Genomic DNA, 23,677 nt, shown 5'->3' on the forward strand with positions numbered 1-23,677 from the left:
AACATTCTCGCGACAGAAACGACTTGTCTTCTGAGATTGTTCACACCAGAAAAATTGCTAAGAAAGTGCTGGTCTGGTTCATCTGGTTTTGGCGCCTGAAAGTGGGTGACTTGGGTTTTTATTTATTGTATTTTTTTTTTTTAATCTACATAATTGTACTTCTGTGTGTGTTTTATGAATGAATAGGAAAGCTATGTGGTTTTTTGAAGTATTTATGCGGATCTAATAAGGTCAGAATAAAACAATTAGAAAAGGTTTCAGACAAATGACTATTTTATTTTATTTATCTATTATTGTATTAACTCAAAATGCAACTTCCTTAAATTCCTTCTTTCTTTATTTGTTTTCTTTGTGAATATTTATTGCCCTTCACAATAATTTCAGTGAATATTAAGGGAGTTATTTTATATGAGTTGTTAATTTACAAAATGTTTATTTATATTTTATTGGCATATTTAGGTCCATTTTATGATCATCTTTTTTCTCCTAATGTTTGTCCATCATATATTAGCTCTTTCAAAACACAGCTGACTTTAATAACCTTTCATGCAGGAATTTCCATGACATTTTTCTTTATTTGCCCCTCATAACAGTTACAGTATATATATTTTTTTCTTATTTCATTATTTTGATAAAGCAAAGCTAAACGTTGAAAAACAAATGGTAATTTAGCTTGTTGTTTTATCGATATGTTTTGGTACAGAGTGAGTGTTTCATTTCTAATCGTTGTGGTTGTTCTTTCCGTCGAACAGAATGGTCTTAACGGGTTACACTTGGCATCCAAAGAAGGTCACGTGAAGATGGTTCTTGAGTTATTACACTCAGGCATCGACCTGGAAGCTGTCACCAAGGTACATGTTTCTGCTCTTTCAAAGTAGCGTCTCTCAGTTAATAAATAATCATAACTTTTTTTCACTGTCAGCACTAAGGCTTATGGGCTCACGGTACCAACAATTTCACATGAAGAAAATATCTTCTCGACATTAATGTTCTCTTACTTATTATTATTGTTAGTCAAAATAAACACACAATACATAGACACTCAAGAAACCTTCAAGTTATTTGCTTTAAATTTATGCAAATGGATTCTAATTTAAAGTAATTAGTATAGTATAGTATCACTGTTATCCTCTTCTTCAGGTCCAGATTCTGCCCTTCTATTGTCTTGTCGGTTAATTCAGCTATAATTGAAACCTGGAAATCATTTCCCTCCCGAGAAGCTCGTATCACCTTATAGCAGAGCTCAATGGATTGACATTGTTTTCACACAATCGTTCTTGCACACGTGTGTCCTCCAGAAAGGCAACACTGCGCTGCATATCGCAGCACTGGCGGGGCAGGAGAAGGTGGTGGCAGAGCTGACCAACTATGGCGGCAATGTCAACGCCCAGTCGCATGTAAGTCACTCCAAATATACTTTATTTAATTCATTTTTTTTATTCTCTAGTCACGCTTACCCACGTTGTTAGTGTCTGTGTTGGTCATTTACATGCAGAAGTGTGTTTATTGATGAGTTTTAAATGTGTAACTTTATCTTATCTGGGTCAACAGAAAGGCTTCAGTCCGCTCTACATGGCAGCACAAGAGAATCACTTGGAGGTGGTCAAGTACCTGCTGGAAAATGGAGCCAATCAAAGTCTGCCCACGGAGGTGTCTGCATTTATTTTCTCATCAGAAGAAATTTAAAGGATGTTTACTTTTGATGATGGAAACGTGTGGAGACAGTTTAAGGGAACTCTTTAAAAAAAGTTTTGTAGCAAAAGTGATTGATCTCTTTTTGACTTTGCTGCTAGGACGGCTTCACTCCTCTGGCCGTGGCTCTACAGCAGGGCCACGAAAACGTAGTCGCGCTGCTCATCAACTACGGCACCAAAGGGAAAGTCCGGCTACCGGCGCTACACATCGCAGCACGGAACGACGACACGAGAACGGCGGCGGTGCTCCTACAGAACGACCCCAACCCCGACGTTCTTAGCAAGGTCGGCGACGGTTTCGTGTTTTTCGAACAGCTGACACAGATTGATGGAGATCTTAAGGATGTTTCTGTCCCTGCAGACCGGCTTCACACCTCTGCACATCGCTGCCCACTATGAGAATATGAGTGTCGCCCAGTTGCTTCTCAACAGAGGAGCCAACGTTAACTTCACTCCTAAGGTATGTTGATGATGACTATACTGATAAGAATAGATGTATTGGGATGGTTTGGCTGATGGTTTGTGTCTCTGTCAACAGAACGGTATCACGCCTCTTCATATAGCCGCCAGGAGGGGAAATGTGATGATGGTTCGACTACTGCTGGACAGAGGCGCACAGATTGATGCCAAAACTAAGGTCTGTTGAACTTAAATGTGTCACTTTGTCCGTACTTTGATTTCTGATGATGATCGATGCGCTGATAAAGCTTCATGAAACGGCATCAACCTTTCCGGAAACCACAGGATGACTCTCTCTGTCCTATTGTAGTTGGCTTTTAAAATATATTTCAATAAAACACCTTTATTTTTAAAGAAGAATGCCCCGACTGAACTCTGAATTATAATAAAAAAAAATTTTTTTAATGATACCACCTTGGATACATTCTAGAGATAAAAGATTTTCTATGGTTTCAAATTTCCATTATTAGCAAGTGCCCCAAATGTCATTAAAATCAGTTTTACTTCATCTTTTTTAAAGTATTTAATTAAAGAGAAAATATATCACATATATTCCCAGCAATAGATCTTAAAAAAGTTTTTGTGTTTTTATCCTTTTTTTCCATTTAAAATAATATTGACAGTATTTCACAGTTTGTTCTCCACTCTTATTTTCCTTTTTTTTCCATTTAAAGAAATATTGACAGTATTTCACAGTTTTCTTCTCTGCTCCGCTCTTACTTTCTTGTCTTCTCATGACAGGACGAGCTGACTCCTCTGCACTGCGCAGCCAGGAACGGCCACGTTCGAATTATTGAGCTCCTTTTGGAGCATGGTGCTCCCCTCCAGGCCAAAACCAAGGTTAGCTAATTGAAAAAGACTTTTGCAACAATTAAGAAGGCCAATCTCCAATTAACCCGATCGCTTGACAACCGTAACCTTCTCTTGATTCACACAGAACGGCCTGTCGCCCATCCACATGTCGGCTCAAGGCGATCACATGGATTGTGTGAAGCAGCTCCTTCAATTTAACGCAGAGATCGATGACATCACACTCGACCATCTCACCCCACTTCATGTAGCAGCCCACTGTGGTCATCATCGCATGGCCAAAGTCCTCCTGGACAAAGGGGCCAAAGCCAATGCACGTGCGCTTGTACGTTACTTTTCTCAAGCTAGTAACAGATATAAAGTCTTTTTTTTTTATCTTCATTTTTTCAAAACAATGTGTGATGTGCCAGTTCCAGGCCTCAATATCTGTGTTTCACCTGTCACCAGAATGGATTCACACCTCTACATATCGCTTGCAAGAAGAACCACATGCGATCGATGGACCTTCTGCTCAAGCATTCTGCTTCTCTAGAAGCTGTCACGGAGGTGAGATGTTCACACGGCATCAATTATTTCCAAGCGCCTTAACCCTTTCATTTTTTATGGGTTGCTACATGGAGGGTTTTTTTTGGGGAGTATTTTTGTGAAGGATGTAAATAAAGAAAAATGTTTTAAATAAATAAGAAGAGGAGAAAATCGTGTGCATGAAAGGTTATTGAAGTCAGCTGTGTTTGGATTAAAACCTCTCTTTGTGCTCTCTGCAGTCTGGGCTCACTCCTCTTCATGTAGCAGCATTCATGGGTCACCTGAACATAGTCAAGAACCTGCTCCAGAGAGGGGCTTCTCCTAATGCTTCCAATGTGGTAAGAGCTTTTTTTCATCACTGCATTTCTTGTATTTTTTACTCTGAATGTTTTAAACCTGTACTTATTTATCTACAACATTGACTTTTATTTAGTTAACAATAAGTGTGTTACTCTGTTCAAAAATAAGCTGTGGTTTTGTTTCCTGGAAAATTGTGTTCAATTCAATTTCATTTTTTTGTCCACAATATAAAAACTTGTCTTTTGTCTACTTTTTTTTTCTAAAACTACAAGCAAGGCCGCAACAATTACAAATATAAATAGGATTTGGATCCTATTTTATTCTCGTCAAGTCATGTGAAAGAGTTTCTTAGGATCGTTCAAGCAAGAATGGTTGATAAACGTTAAGTACGTTAAGTACGGAATTTACAATTAAACAACATTTGCAGAAGTTCACTTTTAAGAACAGTACTTCATAACAGGTCTCTCACGCTCGTTTCTCTTCTTCTTCGCATCTTTGAAACCCTACATCAGCTGTTTTGATTGACAGCAGGCCGATTCAATGAAATCGGTTAGTGCTCTGACTCAATGGGTGGAGCTTATGACATAAGAAAGCGGCCCATTGGTTCATATTCTAACTTGTTGAGGTTTTGGTCCAATCAGCTGGACCTTCACAAACATGCTGTTCTGTGACCGTGTGGTGTCAATAACGTTGTAAATATACTTAAAAAAAAATCAAAGTCAAAGGTCAGCAGAGAAAAATGATATATTTGTCAAGAGTGTGATTCCTTCAGTGTGAGTTAATCATGCTGTCATTAATCTTAACGTCTTATTTGGATCAGAAAGTGGAGACGCCCCTCCACATGGCCTCCCGAGCAGGACACTGCGAAGTAGCTCAGTTCCTGTTGCAGAACGCTGCGCAAGTGGACGCCAAAGCGAAGGTACAATTCCTTCTCGAGCACGAACCTATAAAGGTTTCTTTCTACCTGAACTCACGACTCCGTTTCCAGGACGACCAGACTCCTCTTCACTGTGCGGCTCGAATGGGCCACAAGGAGCTCGTGAAGCTGCTTCTGGAGCACAAGGCCAACCCTGACTCCTCCACGACCGCCGGTCACACGCCTTTACACATTGCCGCGCGAGAGGGTCACGTGCACACCATCAGAATCCTGCTGGATGCCGGGGCGCAGCAGAGCAAAATGACCAAGGTTTGTCGGCGCCACGGGACGATCCGCGCGCACTTTAAACGCGAAGATTAATGACTTCCCTCCGAGTAGAAAGGCTTCACCCCGCTGCACGTGGCCTCCAAGTACGGGAAAGTGGACGTAGCCGAACTCCTTCTAGAGAGAGGGGCCAACCCGAACGCGGCAGGGAAGGTGAGTCGGATCTCTTTGTGGTGGTGAGGCCTACGATTCCCAGGATGTTGCATCGTTGTGTGTCTCACCTGCGCGTGTCTGTCCGCCATGTATTTATCTGTGGGTTTATATACGTGTACATTGTTCGACAGAACGGTCTGGCACCCCTTCATGTGGCGGTCCATCACAACAACCTGGATGTCGTTAGACTCCTGGTCAGCAAAGGAGGATCTGCACACTGCACTGCCCGAGTAAGACTGTGTTTGAGCAGGTTGATCCTAGAGTGTGAGGCGTGTTTTTGACGCTTCCGCACAATCAGTGCTGTCGTTAGATTCAGAACCAGGACCGGATCTGCATGATTACTCATGCGTTTGTCTTTTTTTTGTTTAAATCTGAAGAATGGCTACACCCCCCTGCACATCGCAGCCAAGCAGAACCAGATGGAGGTGGCCAGCTGTCTGCTGCAGAGCGGAGCCACGCCCAACTCCGAGTCCCTACAGGGGATCACACCTCTACACCTGGCCTCGCAGGAGGGCCGGCCCGACATGGTGGCTCTGCTCATCTCCAAACAGGCCAACGTCAACCTGGGAAACAAAGTTGGTACTTTCTCTCCACAAAACTTCTCTTCATGTCTGACTGAAAAACGTCTCCCCCGACTCAGAACGGGTTGACGCCCCTGCATCTGGTGGCTCAGGAGGGTCACGTGGGCATCGCAGATACGCTCGTCAAACAGGGGGCGTCGGTGTACGTCGCCTCGAGGGTGAGATACGACGAAGGGCGATACTGAATCGACTTCACAGGTCGTTGAGAGTTTTGGAGTCACAGCTGTTCTCTTCCTCTCTTCTTGTCAGATGGGCTACACACCCCTACATGTGGCCTGTCACTATGGCAACATCAAGATGGTGAAGTTTCTTCTGCAGCAGCAGGCGCACGTGAACAGCAAGACAAGGGTGAGTCTACACACCAGGAGCTTCATGGTTTTTAACATGTGGACATCCCACAAAATGAACAGCCCTTTAACTTTACATATGAGGCTCTACTGAACTCTGGTTAAAAAAATAAATACAAATAAAATGGATAATTTATAATTGTACCCGACAACTTACTTGTAATTAATTTTAAAAAAAAATAGGTAATCCAAAGAAAACTTGATTAAAATTGAAGTCCCGATACAAAGAACCTTTTCAAGTTCAAGCTCAAAAGTTTCAAAACAGTGTTTTTTTTATTTATTATAACCAAATGAATATTAAAAAAAGTAATGAAGTCAAAGAAGATAAAGTGCACTAAAATTCTGTGATTTGACTAAATTATAGAAGTAATAATTAGATTAAAAAAAACAATTCAAGTAGCGTAAATACAATCAGAACATTTCACTGCACACAGTAATAATATAACATTATATGGAAATATAGTATATTATTTGGGTCAGATTATTTAGAATTTTAAACTTAAAACATGCAGAATAGTAATAAGCACACTTTTAATAATACATCAAGAAACATTTTGGTTTTAAATCAACTATTATTGTTAAATAATATTCTACACATGTGTTTTTTGGGCCTTTCCAGATTTGGTATATTAACTGTGTTGTCTGTGAAATTGACAAAAAATTCAAATCATATGTTTACTACAACATTGCTACATATAATGTCTGATATAATTACATACATATATACATTTAATTCACAATTTGATAATTTTAAATACATTTTGTATTACATTGTTGACAACTCATGTCATCTGTGGGTCAAATGATAAAAATTTAATGTAAAAAGTTCAATATCGTGAGAATTGTGATTATCATGATTTGGTGTCGGTCAGTCACTGTCCCTTTCCCTCCTCAGATGGGATACACACCTCTGCACCAGGCAGCGCAGCAGGGTCACACTGATATTGTCACGCTGTTGCTGAAACATGGTGCACAGCCCAACGAGATTACATCGGTGAGGATTTTTCTACATATACCATCATTTATCTTCTTCCTTTTAATGCCAAAAGATCTAAATTCACAATGTGAAGGTTTTCTTTTTGTGCCACTTAAAAGAAAGCCTTCTTTTTTTATCTAACGTAATCCTGGATTACACTTTACTCTTCAGCCTGTGAATCTGAGTGTAAGATGTAAGACACGTGGTTCCATAAATCTTTTTTATTTCCTCCAAATGTGTTGGTGAAGGTGAATTGATTAAACCTGATCATACTTGACAGGATACAAATGGATGCTATTGATTATCGGATTGAAAGTATAGATTTGTCGGCCTGTTATGTCTCTAAACAGAACGGAACGTCTCCCCTGGGCATTGCAAAGCGTCTGGGTTACATCTCCGTCATCGACGTTCTCAAGCTGGTCACCGAGGAGTCCGTGTCTGCGGTGAGAGAAGGCGTCGCCGGCATCAGTCGTGTTATCCCAAGAGTGTATCATCCGTCAATGAGCTTCCCTTTTTTCCCCACAGATTACAACAGAGAAGCATCGGATGAGTTTCCCTGAAACGGTGGATGAGATTCTGGACGTCTCAGAGGACGAAGGTAGGCCGGGTTATCTCTGGGATTACACAAAGGTGTTTGTTATTTTGTAACTGCTGCGATCAAACAACCCCCTGCAGTAATGCGTGTGTTTGTTTAATAGTGAAACTGCCGTTTCAAGCTATCGTATAACACCTCTTCGTTTTGTTTCGTAGGGGTTGCCCAGCTAACTTTAGGTAGGATTGTGTCTGTATCTCTCCTCCGTCCAGTCTGTCGATTAATGGCCATCATCCCAGTCGTCTCATATCTGTGCTTCACTAATTGTCTTTCTAATCAATGATTCTGTTTTCGGCTCCAGCTCTGTGTGCTCTCTGTTTGCAGTCCTCTTTCCTCTTCTAGTTTCAACACCTGGGTTTATTTCACGACAAACGTTTTTCATCCTCATGTTTCCTATTCATTCTTTTTTTTTTTTGTTAGCTTTCATGAAGGTTTTTAACGTTCAAATGTAGAGTTAAGAGTGAGTTCTTCTCTTGTTCTCTGTTTAAATTAAACACATTTTAGAGATGAATAAATATTTAATTTTCTTTGTTCAAGGATTCAAGGATTTTAATTCCTTTTTATTTTCATATAAATGAGTTGAATTTAACATTTAAAATGTTCAAACTTAGATTTTTTTTTATTAGTTACCATATCAAAAGGTCAAAATTATTTTTATTGACTTCAATTCAATTGGTTTTATTTCATTATAATATGGTTGCACTGTTTTACCAGCATTTTATATTATCAAATTAAAAGGCTATGAATTAAAAAACATCGAAAATGTACTTTTGAATTATTGGAATTGGAATATTAAACGTGAAGAAAAAATATATATATTTACATTTTAATTTTACACAAACAAAAGCAATATTTTCAAATACAAACGACAACCTTTCAATATAGATATTATTGACTTATATTATTAGAAAGTATAATTAAATGATTAAAAAAAATAATTTCAATAAAGATAGTCAAAGTTTAAACATTGAAAATGTTAAATTCACCCTTTTAATTTTCTGATACACGGATATACTTCCATATAAAAGAAATGTGTGAGGGACTGGGAATGACAGCAATTCAATAGGCACATGAAAGAAAAGAAAACATGAACAAAATGATGGAGCAGGATGGAAGAAGTAGCATCAATCCACACAGAAAAGTAGATTATTGATCTGGATAACTCTGGCATACTGTTGTTAAAGCAGTTTCTTCTTGTAAAGAGCATAAAAACAAGAGGACTTGTCAGTATTCCAGTTGATTTTAAAGGTGACCTTAAATCAAGTTACCTGAAATCATGTGACTTCAAAAAACAGTTTCTAATATACAGTATCGAAGCTCTGTAAAATAACGGCAACATGGTGACTTATGACATGACAAAGTTTAAAAAAATAAATATTTTAAGTATTCAATAAGTTTTTTTCTTTTTTTTTCTTTTTTTTAAATGCGACATCATCTGTTCCTCTTTCCTTTATGGTTTAAATACTTTGATAATTTGGTATTTTTTCCTTCACAGAAACATTTGTGATCCATCTTCTGTGGGCATGCTCACTGTAAATACAAAACGCTCTCACCAGGTGGCGTGTTGTCCGTGCAGTGTCCAGGCTGTTGTATCGATTCTGTGATCTGACTTCTTCGCTTTTTCCATTGACTCTGAGTGTTGTCGGTTTGAATCCATTGCTTTGACTCAACTACGTGTGACTGCGTTGTGGCCACGCTGGTTTGTGGTAATTAAAAGGATTTATGAGGCTTTTATCTTAAAGGAAATGGATAATAATTCACTTCTTTGGTTGAAAGAAAATGTCAAGTTAAAGTGGAAGAAGTTAAAGTTTTATTCCAAATCAAACATTTTCATTTTGATTCTGCTCTTGGTATTCATATCCAGACGTCTCTGTGTCCGACCTCTGTCTCACATTCAGGTGACGAACTGCTGGGCATGGATGGAGCACGCTACTTGAAGCTTGACGACTTCAAAGATCAAGACGATGACTTCCTGTCTCCAAAGAAGTCTCTCCGGGATTTTGAAGGTGGATTGGGAACCACGTAAGTATTGATGATCGAATGGGTGGATATTTGTGGTCTGAAAATCTGAATTAAATAAAGAATAAAACAAAAAAATGAAAGTTTTTACATCACATTTTACTCAACATTCTGACCCAGCCGATCGGACTTTGTTCAAAATACAGCTTGCTGACAATGTTTTGAAGAACATCTCACCTTCCTTTAACCAACTTCTGCAGCCTGATTGCAGCAAATACTAACCTTGATGTGTTGCTGAAAGCCTGTGATCTGATTGGTGGATATTTTCTGTCGAGAATAATGATTAAAAGTCGTTCCAATGTATATGATACAAGACAAAAGCAAAGGATTCAAGATAAAAAAGGGTAAAGTTTCCAAGTTAGGAACCACCTGGTTCATATTCCAACCCAGTCCTTACGTGGGTGTCCTCTAGGAACTCCTATTTCCTCCCACTGTCCAAAAACATTCAATTAATAATTGAGTGTTTGACTTGATGTTTTTTGTTCAATGTGTCACTTGCCTCTCATCCCTAGGTAGCTGGGAAATACCCCAGGTAACCCCTATGTAGTGAATAATCTGAGAACCTTTACTCCTTCCACAGGCCATATTCTCCCGCCATTCCCAGAATCCCTTGCGTCTCTCCGGAGACCGTCCTGCTCGATCAGGTATTGTTTCATACGGTGCACGTCTGGACACGGTTGTACTTTCCACTTCTTTAATCCTGGACTGTGATCGTTCCTCAGCACACACCTGTTCCCTTGCCAAAGGAGTACGATGAAGATTCTCTCATCCCCAGCAGTCCAGCCACCGAGACTTCGGACAATGTCAGTCCTGTGGCCAGTCCTATCCACACAGGGTGAGCAAATGTCCCATTATTATTATTATTATTATTCATTATGCTTATGTACTGTAGACTGCACACATGATTTAAGTGGGTTCTATTAATATAGTTTCATTTTTCAATTCGTTAGAAAAAATCTATTTTTTTTTGGTTTGTGAAAAATCAAATTTGTTACAAAATAAAACGATCAAAACACGGAGTCCGTTCCATTCCGGTTCTTATGCTTCGCTTTGTGGAGAAAGATGGACAATCCAGAGTGTGTCACGGGTCGTTTATTCGCCGCTCCAAGTCAAACGAAATACAAGCTTTACGATCTTGAACCGACGCACTTTGTCCCGGCGACTGTACGGGTCAATAGTCCCGGGAGAAAAGGTCCCGATCTGTAGAAACATCGCTATATTTAAGGCAGATTTCCCGCCCAGGGGGTCGTCCTTTCTGGCCAAATGGTTATTTCAAGTTCCCTGTGCCCCGATCCCCTGAAGAGAGAATTCCTGATTTGTTTTCTTGTAATCTAATCATTCAAATGTTCTCCGGTGGGGGTTTCTGTATTTTAGTCCCCTTTCCCGGATGTGTCTTGCTTCGTTCTTTGATCTACGATTTAAGGTGTGATTGGCAGATAAACAGATGTTTTAAATAACCGGTGTCGTATCTCTAATTCTGTTTCAAGCTTGTCTTGAAACAGTGTAAATCAGTCTGGAGTGAAATGTTGACTGTGAATGTGTATTCAAACGTTTAAGCTCTTAGATGAAGCGAGTAATTTTATACTTTATATTTCTTTTAGCATTAATTTAAGTATGGCGTATACGTATAGTGTATAATAATTTTGATCTAACAACTACTAAGCTTATTCAGGAAAACAATCTTTTACAATGATGTCGAGTCCATCAGACAGTGTTAGAGACACAACTCGTAACATATAAAAGTCAATAATATTCTTAAACTCTTTCCTCAGCTTCCTGGTGAGCTTCATGGTGGACGCTCGGGGAGGATCCATGCGAGGCAGCCGACACCACGGCCTGCGCGTGATCATCCCTCCACGCACCTGCGCCGCACCCACACGCATCACCTGTCGGCTGGTCAAGCCCCAGAAACTGACCACGCCTCCTCCGCTGGTGGAGGGGGAGGGGCTCGCCAGCCGCATCATCTCCCTCGGACCGTCGAGTATGCAGTTTTTAGGGTAAGTCTTAGGGTAGATAGAGAATAAAACTGTGGTCATCTGGAAATTCTAACTTCATAAAAGTGTAAAAAATAAATAAATAACAAGTCATTACTGTCTCATCGCAGACCCGTAATAGTTGAAATCCCTCACTTTGCGTCGTTGGCCCGAGGGGATCGGGAGCTGGTGGTCCTCCGCAGCGAGAACGGATCGGTCTGGAAGGAGCATCGGAACCGCTACGGGGACGAAGTGCTTGAAACTATCCTGAATGGCATGGACGAAGGTGAGGGAGATGAAATATTGAGACACTTCAACAAACACAAGATTAAATTTGAACTTAAATCAACAACATTTTCAATATTACATTTTAATTATACTTGTGACTTGATTGTATTATGTTAGGTTAGGTAGAACTTTATTGATCCCTCAGGAGGTCTCCTTTGGGAAATTGTTTTTTTCCAATTAGACACAGCAATTATTCATAATGTTCAATTAGGCCAAGATTGAAATTTTTCCCTTCAAGGCTGCCATAGTTCTCGCCAGCAGTAGCACATACAGTTAAAGCCATTCAAATCATAGATGAAAATTTAACCGAACAAAACCAATTAAATCCATCTTGGTCGCTGATCAAAAATCATAACCTCCTTGACAGAGGTAATTATTAACCAAATTAATATAGTGAAATGTAAGTAGGTAAATAAGTAAGTCATTTTTATTTATATAGCGCTTTTCCAGACCAGGGTCACAAAGCGCTTAAACAATCAAAACAATATTCAATAAAGTATATACTTTAAAGATCAAGATAAAACTGATAACACAACAGGAGTTCCAGAAAATCAAGGAAAAGCCTGAACAAATAAAAACGTCTTAAGATGTTTCTTAAAGGAGTCAGTAGATCCATCAATGTGTAATTCTTCCCCTACTATTCTTGAACCCTCAACATGTTTTTGACCTTTCTTCGTCTACCGTTTGTGTCTGAAGAGCTAGAAAGTCAAGACGAGCTGGAGAAGAAGCGAATCCGGCGCATCATCTCCACGGACTTCCCCTTGTACTTCGCCGTGGTCTCGCGCATCCAGCAGGAGAGCGATCTGATTGGTCCGGAGGGCGGCCGCCTGACCAGCAAGCTGGTCCCCCACGTGGAGGCCATCTTCCCGGAGACGGCCGTGACTAAAAGAGTGAGACTGGGACTGCAGGTGAGAGAGAGAACTGTTTGGTTGTTTCGTGTGGTTGTCGTCACGCATGCGTCTCAAACCATATCGTGCTTCTCAGTGTGTGCAGATGTTTAGAGTAATGAACATCTGACTCTCAGTCTGTCTTTTATTTTCTTTCTGCCAAAAGTCTGCGAAGCATTGAGGCGACGACTCTGCGAACATTTGAAAAGCTTTATTTGTATGTTTGAACCATCAAAACATATAGAAAATACCTTTTTATGCAGATTTATTCTATATTTATATAGAAGTTCAGACATTATTTAATAATTATTTTATTCCACACAATGCCATTACAACTATTTATAATTTCAACAAAGTGTTCCTTTAATTATTCACTGGATATACCAGAAAATAATCTTGTGGTTATTTATAGTCCTTGCGAGTCTGGTCTACATCCTCGGCTCAGTCGGGCAGCGTGTTGCACTCTTGGCACAGAAGGATAATGAGTCCATCATTTGTTTATTCTTTCATGGTTTCAGACGTCACGGAGCAGAAGTAGCTTCTTCTGTTAAGAGCATGATGATGATTTGAGGAACTGCATGACCTTTTTATTTTTCCTTATGTTGCTCTGTTTTGCTTTTTATCCAGCCGTCCGTCACTCCTTCAGTTCCCTGATTTAACTTTTTGAGCCGCACTGACTGAGCTGCTGGTCTGAGTTGGTTCAGATGTGACACATAAGTTGGTTGCATGCGTGAGTATGTTGAGGCGTTCGATGTTTGGCTCCTTCTTTTGCTTTTTTTTGTTTTCTAAAATCAGCTCCTCTTCTATAGAAGTAAATCACTGCCGTCAGAATGTTGAATTATTAAATGTAACATTTCAAATGTTGAAACATTTCGTGGAATTATATATATATATACATATGTATTCTTTAAATATATATATATATAATTCAATTATTTCTATATTAAAAGGTTGAATTTGTTAGTTTTTTAAATAATTTAATTAAAAAATATTTTCAAAATAATTGAAGCTTTTTAATATTCTGATATTGTAATTCAAATAATAAAAAAGTAAAAATAATACAAAATATTTTCTTATATCAATATGTTTTCATTTTAAGCCTTTTCTAATTAATTAATTCAATATAAGGTATAATAATATAGGTATAATAGATAATAGGTATAATAGTGCCACCAGACAATTCTGTTGTTTTTGAATCCGCCATGATGAATTGACACACCAGTGCTTCAACTTTGACATGTGATCATCTGCGTGTCGCATGATTGGCTGAAAAAAGTAGCTTCAATTATCTTTGGTGTTGTCCACTGGCACAATGATACCAACATTTTTGTATTTTATTAAGGCTAGAAATAAAAATGAAAAAATTCTTGGAATTGGAATATCGAAATATATGTGTATTTCATTTTTTATATTAAATTATATATATTTTTTAAATCCATATCTTAATTATTCAATCAAAATTTCAATACATAAATTAGTTCATTCATTTAATCAAAAACATATTCAATGGCTTCATACTCTTCCTCCCCTATTGTTTCCTTCCTTCTTTATATTAGGCCCAGCCCATCCCAGATGAACTGCTTACTCGGCAGCTCGGTAACCAGGCAACCTTCAGCCCCGTGGTCACCATCGAGCCCCGACGGCGCAAATTTCACCGTCCAATAGGCCTTCGCATCCCACTGCCGCCGTCCTGGAGGGAGAGCCTGCGTGATGCTGGCGAGGGCGACACCACCAGCTTGCGCCTCCTCTGCAGTGTCATTGGTGAAAAAAAATTCAAACGCGTCGAAAGCCATCATCAGTGAGCCGTTTAAATAAGTCAGTGTCGGTTTTCACCAGGAGGGACAGCGCCTGCCCAGTGGGAGGACATCACAGGGACCACGAAGCTTATGTATGCCAACAGCTGTGCCAACTTCACCACTAATGTATCTGCCAGGTGAGCGACAATCCTCTAGTCCAGGGGTCTCCAGACCGGTCCTCAAAGGGCCGGGGTGGTCTAGGTTTTTGTTCCAACCGATCAAGCATGTACAGTTTAACCAATGAGGTTTCATCTTTAAACAAGCAACACCAGACAGACAGTCAACTGATTACAACCCAGTCGTTTGAGGACCGGTTTGGAGCCCCCTTCTCTAGTCTATGACTGTCCCTATAACCCGACAACCTTTCCCCTCTCCACAGGTTCTGGCTGGCCGACTGCCCCCGAACAGCGGAAGCGGTGACATTTGCCAACTTGTTGTACCGAGAATTAATGTCGGTCCCATATATGGCCAAGTTTGTCATTTTTGCCAAAATGAATGAAGCCCGCGAGGGTCGACTGAGGTGCTACTGTATGACCGATGACAAGATGGACAAAACTCTGGAGCTGCACGAAAACTTCACCGAGGTGGCCCGGAGTCGAGATATCGAGGTGAGCGTCGAGCGACGAGGATCAAAACTAAGTATAGATGAAGATTTGTAGTGATAGTTTAAAATTCAATTCTCACGTTATGTACTGGGAAGTACAATTGAGATTAACTAGGGGGCAACATATCAGGCAAAGAAGAAACCCAATATAAATATATTAATATAAAATAAGAAATATTTTTCATACATCATATCAAATTATTTTTTTTGTCTGTCCTTTCTTGTTGCCCCATTGGTATTCATTGAATAATCAATAACGTGATTAGTGTATTGGTTGGAATATAATTTATCAACCATTATTATATATATTAAGTTATTTCAAAAGTGTGTACCGCAGTTGCAAAAAAGTTGATGACCCCTGAGCTAAACCAACAAACTGATTATGGGGAAAAAAAAGTTTAATATATGATAAGAAAACATGGAAAAAATCTTGAATAAAGCTAAAGTTAAGTTGTAATCGAATGGTGTTTTTTTTTCTTAGATGTATTTAAAAAAATATATATTAATCAAAAACAACCCAAAACACATGAATATGATTTAAAAGAAATGCTATTTGTTTTCATTTATTTTGACATATTGAAGAAAACCTTTGTACAAATGAAAAGACAAAAGAGGAAAAATAAGTTGTATTTGTAGATAAACTAAAACTGAATAATGAAAAGGAGAATTAATAAGTTGTTTCCCCCTCATCAGTTTCATAGTTTAATAGTTTTTTCTTTGTGTCTTGGAAGTAAGACATGTATTCTCTGTGCGCATGTTTGACTCCCGCAGCTCATGGAAGGGTTGCCGCTGCACCTGGAATGTTCCGGGAACCTGGTGCCGATCCGAAAAGCTACGCAGCAGCCTCGTAGCTTCAGCTTCCAGGGCTTCAGAGACAACAGACTTCCGGTTTCTGTTAAGGTGTGTAACCGTGTCACCTTGTATTCACGTTACAACACCTCGAATCAGTTTAACGACCCAAAACAAAACGTTAATTGATGTTCAATGAAGCTTTTATCAGTGAAGTTGCTAACTATTGTAAAGTTTGGGTTCAGTTTAACGAGTATAACATTAAGTCCAACATACTGTATATTCGTATTTTAATCATTTTATAATCAGATAAATGATGTTTGTGTTGAACTTTGCTGCTTGTTTGTCAGGTGTCGTTGCTCAACACGGCGTTGGTGTTATTTGCATTGTTGTCTCAAACCATGTTTCAACTTAAGCTGCTTTTTTCTCTTGTGTGTGTGTGTGTTTCTCCGTGCTTATCCATGTGATCAAACCTGTTCTTTTCTTTTCTTCATTCGTGAATTTTTCTGTCTGGGTCTGTCTCCATATGTGTGTGTGTGTTTTTGTGTGCGTCAGTGTGTGTCACCAACCATCGGCCACATTGTCAAATGAATATCTTGATAAAGATATATAGTCACCACAAACAAGTTGCCTTCCTACCTGTCCGCTCTCCCGGGTAATTGTTTGCATGTGACTCCCTCACTTTCTCCGCCTGCCTTCCAATCTTGCGGCCTTGCTTGTCCGTACGTGTCTGTCTCACTGTCTTTCTTTCTCTCTCACACGGTCACTCTGTAACTGTCTGGTCTGACAGATGTCCAGGTAAAGTGTGCAGGTAAATCTCTCCCTCTCGCCTGCCTGTGGATGCTTTCATCCCTTGTTTCCCTGCTTCTCGTCCCATGTCGCTGAAGCCCCGGTGCATCTGGCCACGGATTCTAATGCCCGTTTCACTTGTTCCTTCCTTCCACCATTCCTCCTCTCTTTTTCCTCCGCCTCTCTTCAACCTACCAGGTCAGAGACAGCAACAAAGAGGCGACTGGGTTTCTGTCCTTCCTCCGAAAGTGCACCAAGTATGAAGAAGCACAGCATGTTCTGTGTAACCTGAACATTACGATGCCGCCGTGTGTCAAGGTAAATAGCTGAGGGAAGACGTGATGGTTTTGACTTGTAGCCATTAGCAACTGCTGTCTCATGACACATACTGTATATAAACACATCTTTAAAAAAAAGAGTATTTAATGTTTCCGGTAAATTAGATAACAAATAATAAAGAATTTCCAGCATAAGTGAAAACTGTATGTTGTATTTTAAATTAAATTATTTTTCTTTGTTTTTAATTTCAAGCTTTTTCCGACACACGATTTATTTACTTATTTTTAACTAAAAGGGAATTATCTTAATGTTTGGACAAATTATTTTTCAAATATTAGAGAATTTTATATCTTGGATTTTGTTCAGACCTTTCAAATTTTACCAATTGTACCTTATCCGAACCTGTTTGCAAGTCTTTGTATTATAAAAAGGAAGGTATAAAAGCCTCATATAACTGATGCAGTTCAAGTGGTTTTCTTTTTTACTTCTATGGATAAATAACACATATTAAGTCTGACATACTGATCTTCCCATTTTTGTCTTATGAAATCTTCCAACCATCATACTGCAGCAATTTTTTTTAAGCGAGTAGCTAAAAATACACCAGAAAATCTCTAAATATGTGGTAAGTGGTTGCAGTAATATATGGTACTAAAAAAGTAGGTGGTGCCAATGTGTCAGTTTCTCAACACATTTTTGACAAGCAATTTGATTCAAATTATGTGCTCCTCTTTTCTAAAAACCTTACAAAACACACAAACCGAGCCGTCGTGTGCTGGTGTGATCTCCATGAAGAATAAGTAGAGTGAAGAAATAACATCAACCTTATAAATCAATATTCACAAAAATGACGATGAATCAAAAAACAAATGTGAGACAAAAATGCAAGAATGAGTCTAATAATCCCTTTTTATACACGTCTTTTTAAAGCACTGAGCGAAGAGGTTATTTTTTGAAGTGATATCTTTAATAAGTTTTAGCAATTTGAAAGATTGATATGAGAGCTTCAAAATAAAATGTTAGCTGAAATCTATACTGATTAACTGCTTGCCAGCTTCATGAGAGACACGCACTGTTTAAGAACCTGATCTGAAAACTTCAGGCAACACAATTTTGCTGCTTTGATGTTGTTGCTAAAAAAGTGTTTCTCAGTTTCATCCAGGATGCATTTCAATATAACTAATCCATTTTTCTACAATCTCAATTGTCCAGAAAATTCCTCTGACCAATTCCCTGTTTTTAACCCTTTTCTAATATTAAAAAAAGTACATATTTTACCCTTCATGTAGACTTTTAACCCATTTTGTCTGATCATCATCTCATATTACACATCCATTCTTCACCTTGAAAAGTTAAGAAAGTATAATTTGTATTCTTCAATTGTATTCAATTTTATTGACAGCATAAAACTATGACAGAGTTATCTGAAGACATTAAATAATTTCAACTACACTTTTTAAGAAAGAGGAAAACCGGTCTGAAAGAATCATAATAAGCGACAGAAGCTAGGGAAAATGTACTTTTAACTGGCAGAAACCTTGAGCAGAACCAGACAGTCTTCTGCTGTAACTTCTGCTGCACTTCTAATTGTTTAAAAGAAAAGCTCCAGTCTTTGAGTGACGTCGATGTTGTATTTTTCCCTCCCGCTGAAGGTCGCCGGGAGCGAGGAGCGGCGGCGGACTCTGACTCCTCTGGCTCTGAGGGAGCGCTACAGTGCTCTGAACGAACCCGGTGTCGGTGAGTTCTGCACCCGCCTGACCATCACCACCTCTCTCCTCAATTACTGTTGTAGGAAAACGAGCTCTGAATGTTGCACTTACCAAAGGCTCGCTTTCCACTTTCTCCCCAAACTCTTTTTTCTTTTTTTTTTCCCCCTCTTTCTCTGTCCTGTCTTGCGTGCACGCATGACCCAACGCCTTGGATGCCTTTCACTGCTCAGTCCTAGCAGCAGTGCAGTTTTGGGGGAAATATTGGATGTGCGCCCCCCTTATATGCCCCCTTTTAAACGGCACTATACAAAACGGGCATTTTTTCGGATCTGGTGTGTCCTGGTAGCTATTTGGACCGACGAGTGGTTTGCATGGCGCTGACGACTCCACTGCGATCTCCATCGGCATGGCAGCAGACACGGTTAGCTTTAGCACTGTTGCTTAGCACCTGGAATGGGCAGGATCTCGCAGTGGAGCTAGACAGATGAGTTCTGACCTCTTAGTTTTTTGTTTTTTTTAAATGATCGATTTCACCAGCAAGGCCTTTTCTGTCTAACGAGAATGAAGCGCTGCCAGAATGCACTTTAGTACGAGTGAATGCTACCATTGTTACTCGACCTAGAACCTGTGAATGAACTTTATAAAAAAAAAACTGAATATTGTGTTAACTTTGGGTCTTACTACATGTGGAGTATTTCCTTCAACAGACAGTTTGAGCGAGGTAAGTGTCACGATCCGGAGATTCGATGAAGCAAACTCACACACAAAAACATTTCCTATCCATATTTGATCAGTAGTCGACCATATTAACAGAAGACTAGACCTTTATCTCACCAAAAATACACACTTTCAGTCGCTTTCTTTGCCCCAAAGATAACACACGTACTTCTCTTTTCCAGCCACAGTGAACGCGATGGAAAGGACGGAGCTGAAGATCAACCTGATATCAGAACAGCTTGGTTTGAGCTGGGCAGGTAGAAACTATTTCATGATCTTTAAAAGTTATTTAAAAACCGTTGGCGCTGAAGGATGCTCCCTCCATCAGAGTTGGCTCGAGAGCTGCAGTTCGGTGTTGACGACATCAATAGAATCCGGGTTGAGAATCCAAATTCTCTGCTGGAGCAGAGCTCCGCCCTGCTGAACCTGTGGGCCGGCAGGGAGGGCAAACGAGCCAAGAGTACGTAAAACAAAAGAAAAAAGCCACAGGCTAAACTGGAGCTTCTTGAAAACGTAGTTTTGTACCCCTAGTGGAGAGTCTGTATATCGCGCTGAAGAACATCGACCGCCGAGACATCGTGAGCTCGCTGGAGAGTTCTGTTCCGCACGTCGCACCGAGTTCGTCCGAGGAGGGAGCCTGCAGACTCGGTGATCGTGACTCCAGCCTGCTGTCACCGAGCGTTAATGGTAAGGTACACAAGCGCGCGACCTTTGACACATGCTCAAAAACTATTAAGTAAAATTAGGGATGCACCGAAATAAAGTAAAGTAATTCATATTTGTAGAGCGATTTTCCAGAACAGGGTCACAAATCTCTTAAACAATCAAAACAATACTCAATAAAAGATATGCTAAAAGGTCAGGACAATACCCAGAAAAACACAGGAGTCTCAGAAAAGCTCAAATAAAAGTGTCATTTTTGTCCTAAAGAACTTCTTATGCTGATCATTGGTACCGTTTTATTTATAGCCATTACTGTGTGCTTGCCTGACTAACATCTAGCCATTGCAATTGCTTGAACTTCTTTAAAGAATAATTCAATTACAGAATCAGGTAAATATGTATTTGGCACTGATATTTAAACAATACACAACAAAAAATAACATTAATGAAATTCAATTTTTAACCTAAATCACAGGCTCATACAGGCCTGCTTGAACGATTTGTAACATTTTCTATCGTAAGGAAAGGTCGTTTTCTGTCTGACGTATAAAAAAGTTTTGAGGTATTTTTTATAAAAGGAACAGTGCTTAAATAAGCATTTGTCAAATGTGGAATACTTATAATAAGAAAATAAGAAAAAGGATTAAAACTAAACAAATAGCAGAAGAAATGAAATCATTATAGGTGTTAGAAAGCCCATGGGTTTTATGTGCATTAGTTTGTTCATAGACGCGAAAACCATGCAGTTATAAAGTGTTTTGCAATTTCGGTAAAATAAATCCTACACTCTTATACGCTTCATAGTAATTCCAATGACGTCATTGGATGAATCGTTCACGTGTGACCAGCGCTTCAGCGAAAGTTACGTGTACAATGTAGATTTATTGAGGTGCGTAAATATAAGAAGACCACAGGAATAAATGGTCTTTTAAACTGGACCAGATTCTCGACCAGGAATAGCATTTACGGTTTTGGGCCATTTTCATTGGCCGATAATTCGGTGCATCCCAACAAAAAAACAAAACATAAATGTAACGTAAAATGTTAGTACTACGAAAGGACTCCAGAATTCAAAAGTACTTTTGCCAACAAAATCAATGCTCTCTTCACTTGAGTGTGGGTAACAGCCATCTTGTCCTTGTTGCTCCACAAGAGGTCACGGACACGAGGCTCTCCCGCCTTGTGCACAAGCCTCGAGTTATTAGACCCCCGTTTTTCAGAAGGGGTAAGTTGAAGAGGGCTCGGGCTGCATGGTGGGCTGCTGATGGTAAATCTGAGATACTGTCTGGACAGATCTATGGGCTGACTGTTGGCAGCATGCACCAGCCACACCGATGTGCATTCTTCACCTCGATAAAAAATTCAGTGTTTGTACCTCACTCCAGCTCTGAGCTGCTGGTTCTCATATAAGACTGTTCTGAGGTCTGTACCTCCTTTTTAAATGTTCTATGCATTATTACGACGGTGGCTGTGTGCACACAGGAAGTGTGTGTGCACACATGCATGTGTGTGTATGTCTGGGATGAATACACCGGACCAATGTGACTCTGGTACTGTAGTGTGCTCAGGGCCTTCATTTCTTTGTCTCTCCTCCTCCGTCTGTCTCCCTGAGGACAAGACGAAATTCATGTGCAAGATGAAAGTCTGTCTTCTGCTCAGGGGGGGGACAGTCTTCTCTCTCTCTTTCTCTTTCTAATTCTATAACATGTCATATCTGCTGCCAAAGCCACCCTGTTCCTCCGCCTCCTTTTCCCCTCTCCTGCTCTTCTTCCTCACAGCTCTACCTGTGTGACCTCTGACCTCATATGAACCTCTGGGCCTCCTCCTCCTCCTCTCTGTTCATCTCCCCCGCCTCCTCCCTCGTTTGGTCGAGCGGGGAACCCTCTCCTCCTCTCTCAGTCCAGCTCTGTGTGTCGTTTTAAAGTTTGTGCACGTGCATGACGCATGCTTCGCTGTCACTGACTGTATGTGGAAGTTTCAGATCAGGGCCTTTTTTCTTTTTTTGGGTGTATTTGTAACATAGTTTCAGGTTCTGCTTCATAGTTACTCAGTCAAATCCAAGCGTTAAATTCAAACAGAAAACTGAAATCTAAGTCTTGTTTCAAGTAAATACTGTCTGAATAGATGTAATATAAAACATTCACCTGACAAGTCCAGAAAAATTTCTTAATTCAAGATGCTAAGAAAGTAATATACACTAAATTACCACTAAAATGCTTGTAAAGAGTAGGGAAAAAATTACTAAAAGGGTGAGAAAACTTTTTTTGCATATACTTGTTTTAGTTTTTTTTACTTCAAGTTAAAAGGAATGTTGTCGTACTCCATTTGCAGAATTGTATAAATCTAATTTTGGCATAATTTCTCATTTAACATCTTGAAATATGAAACGGTTTAGCTAGCAAAGCGACCCAGGAGTGGAGGATAATAGATTACTAGGCAAGAGGTTCACAAAGGACAGATTAATCACACAAAATAAGATGTAACAAAAAAAATTCCACAAGATAGAGTCCAAATATCAGTCTTTACGAGTCCAATAAAATAAAAAGCAGAAGTCCAAGAAAACAAGGCAAGCGTGGCTGCGAGGCGCAAGATCCACTACAAAACTGAGCCCAACAAAGGAAACGCAAAGCGGCGGCAGGAAAAAAACAGCCAGGAAGTTAGCGTCCAAAATGCAGCCGTGGATCTTGCCAAGCATCACCCTCACCGACTGTCAAGAGAGCAAATGGAAACACAGGAAACCCAGGAAAAGACTGGACAAAATAAAAGCCCCAGGAAGGGGAACGTGACAAAATAAGACCCTTTTCTGGACTTGTCAGGTGAATATACCTCATCTTAAGGGTTTCATTAATTTGTTTTCTACCACTCGTTCTCTTATTACGAGGGGTGTAGAGTCTATCCCAGCTACTTCGGATGACAGGCAGGGAACACCCTGAACAGGTCACCAGCCAGTCGTGAGACACACAGAGACACACAACCATTCACCCAAACACTCACACATGAGGATCATTTAGAGTTTTTAATCAACCTCAGTTTCCCTCATGCTTAAAATAACAATGGCTGAGATTTCAGTTTTTAGCAGATTGATGTGCTTCGAAGGAAGTAAACAGGTATTGATGAATAAATAAATCAAGGCCCTGGACTGATGGTTAGGTGTGTTACAAAAGAGGATCGGATCAATTAAAAAAGCTGTTGTTGTTGTACAGATGTTCATGTGCATGGCATGTTTTCAATGTACAGATTTACTTTTTGTAAATAGTGTTTTGTCTTTTTTATCTTTCGATGCTAAATGTAAAACAACAAATATTTCTTTTTTAACTGTAAGTACAAAAATATTTCATAACCAGAATAAAAAGCATTATTATGAACAGGTATATTTTACCTACATTGCCCAGGTGTGATGCTGGGCTCTGAACATGACCTGCCAGCACTGTCGAAGATGATTGTACTTGTGCTTGAGTTGTGTGTGATCCCCGACTTTTGTATCGACACCTGTTGTCCAAAAAAAATTGTGTCTCCACGTGTGTTG

At 39.7% G+C, this 23,677-nt stretch overlaps 1 protein-coding gene across 4 annotated transcripts in view; it reads left to right on the top strand.

Annotated features, from left to right (window-relative positions):
- ank1b (ankyrin 1, erythrocytic b) overlaps window positions 1–23,677 on the top strand; it is a 60,165-nt gene that overhangs the window by 24,751 nt on the left and 11,737 nt on the right. For 3 of the 4 annotated variants that reach the window (XM_087791109.1, XM_087791110.1, XM_087791108.1), the window contains exons 3-39: window positions 753–851; window positions 1,299–1,397; window positions 1,552–1,650; window positions 1,794–1,979; window positions 2,056–2,154; window positions 2,233–2,331; window positions 2,895–2,993; window positions 3,091–3,288; window positions 3,411–3,509; window positions 3,728–3,826; window positions 4,609–4,707; window positions 4,777–4,974; window positions 5,044–5,142; window positions 5,274–5,372; window positions 5,520–5,717; window positions 5,783–5,881; window positions 5,973–6,071; window positions 6,966–7,064; window positions 7,397–7,489; window positions 7,572–7,644; window positions 7,797–7,817; window positions 9,537–9,660; window positions 10,238–10,301; window positions 10,380–10,492; window positions 11,430–11,654; window positions 11,762–11,916; window positions 12,615–12,826; window positions 14,362–14,566; window positions 14,642–14,738; window positions 14,981–15,209; window positions 15,977–16,105; window positions 16,982–17,101; window positions 18,715–18,799; window positions 19,671–19,745; window positions 19,817–19,948; window positions 20,020–20,175; window positions 21,305–21,376. In XM_087791109.1, coding sequence (XP_087647235.1) covers window positions 753–851; window positions 1,299–1,397; window positions 1,552–1,650; window positions 1,794–1,979; window positions 2,056–2,154; window positions 2,233–2,331; window positions 2,895–2,993; window positions 3,091–3,288; window positions 3,411–3,509; window positions 3,728–3,826; window positions 4,609–4,707; window positions 4,777–4,974; window positions 5,044–5,142; window positions 5,274–5,372; window positions 5,520–5,717; window positions 5,783–5,881; window positions 5,973–6,071; window positions 6,966–7,064; window positions 7,397–7,489; window positions 7,572–7,644; window positions 7,797–7,817; window positions 9,537–9,660; window positions 10,238–10,301; window positions 10,380–10,492; window positions 11,430–11,654; window positions 11,762–11,916; window positions 12,615–12,826; window positions 14,362–14,566; window positions 14,642–14,738; window positions 14,981–15,209; window positions 15,977–16,105; window positions 16,982–17,101; window positions 18,715–18,799; window positions 19,671–19,745; window positions 19,817–19,948; window positions 20,020–20,175; window positions 21,305–21,376 — 4,546 coding nt within the window. The remainder of the gene's footprint in view (window positions 1–752; window positions 852–1,298; window positions 1,398–1,551; window positions 1,651–1,793; window positions 1,980–2,055; window positions 2,155–2,232; window positions 2,332–2,894; window positions 2,994–3,090; window positions 3,289–3,410; window positions 3,510–3,727; window positions 3,827–4,608; window positions 4,708–4,776; window positions 4,975–5,043; window positions 5,143–5,273; window positions 5,373–5,519; window positions 5,718–5,782; window positions 5,882–5,972; window positions 6,072–6,965; window positions 7,065–7,396; window positions 7,490–7,571; window positions 7,645–7,796; window positions 7,818–9,536; window positions 9,661–10,237; window positions 10,302–10,379; window positions 10,493–11,429; window positions 11,655–11,761; window positions 11,917–12,614; window positions 12,827–14,361; window positions 14,567–14,641; window positions 14,739–14,980; window positions 15,210–15,976; window positions 16,106–16,981; window positions 17,102–18,714; window positions 18,800–19,670; window positions 19,746–19,816; window positions 19,949–20,019; window positions 20,176–21,304; window positions 21,377–23,677) is intronic. The other variant, XM_087791111.1, reaches the window with a different exon arrangement.

The sequence above is a fragment of the Callionymus lyra genome, chromosome 5 (assembly GCF_982586985.1).
Source record: "Callionymus lyra chromosome 5, fCalLyr1.hap1.1, whole genome shotgun sequence".
Classification (NCBI taxonomy): Eukaryota; Metazoa; Chordata; class Actinopteri; order Syngnathiformes; family Callionymidae; genus Callionymus; species Callionymus lyra.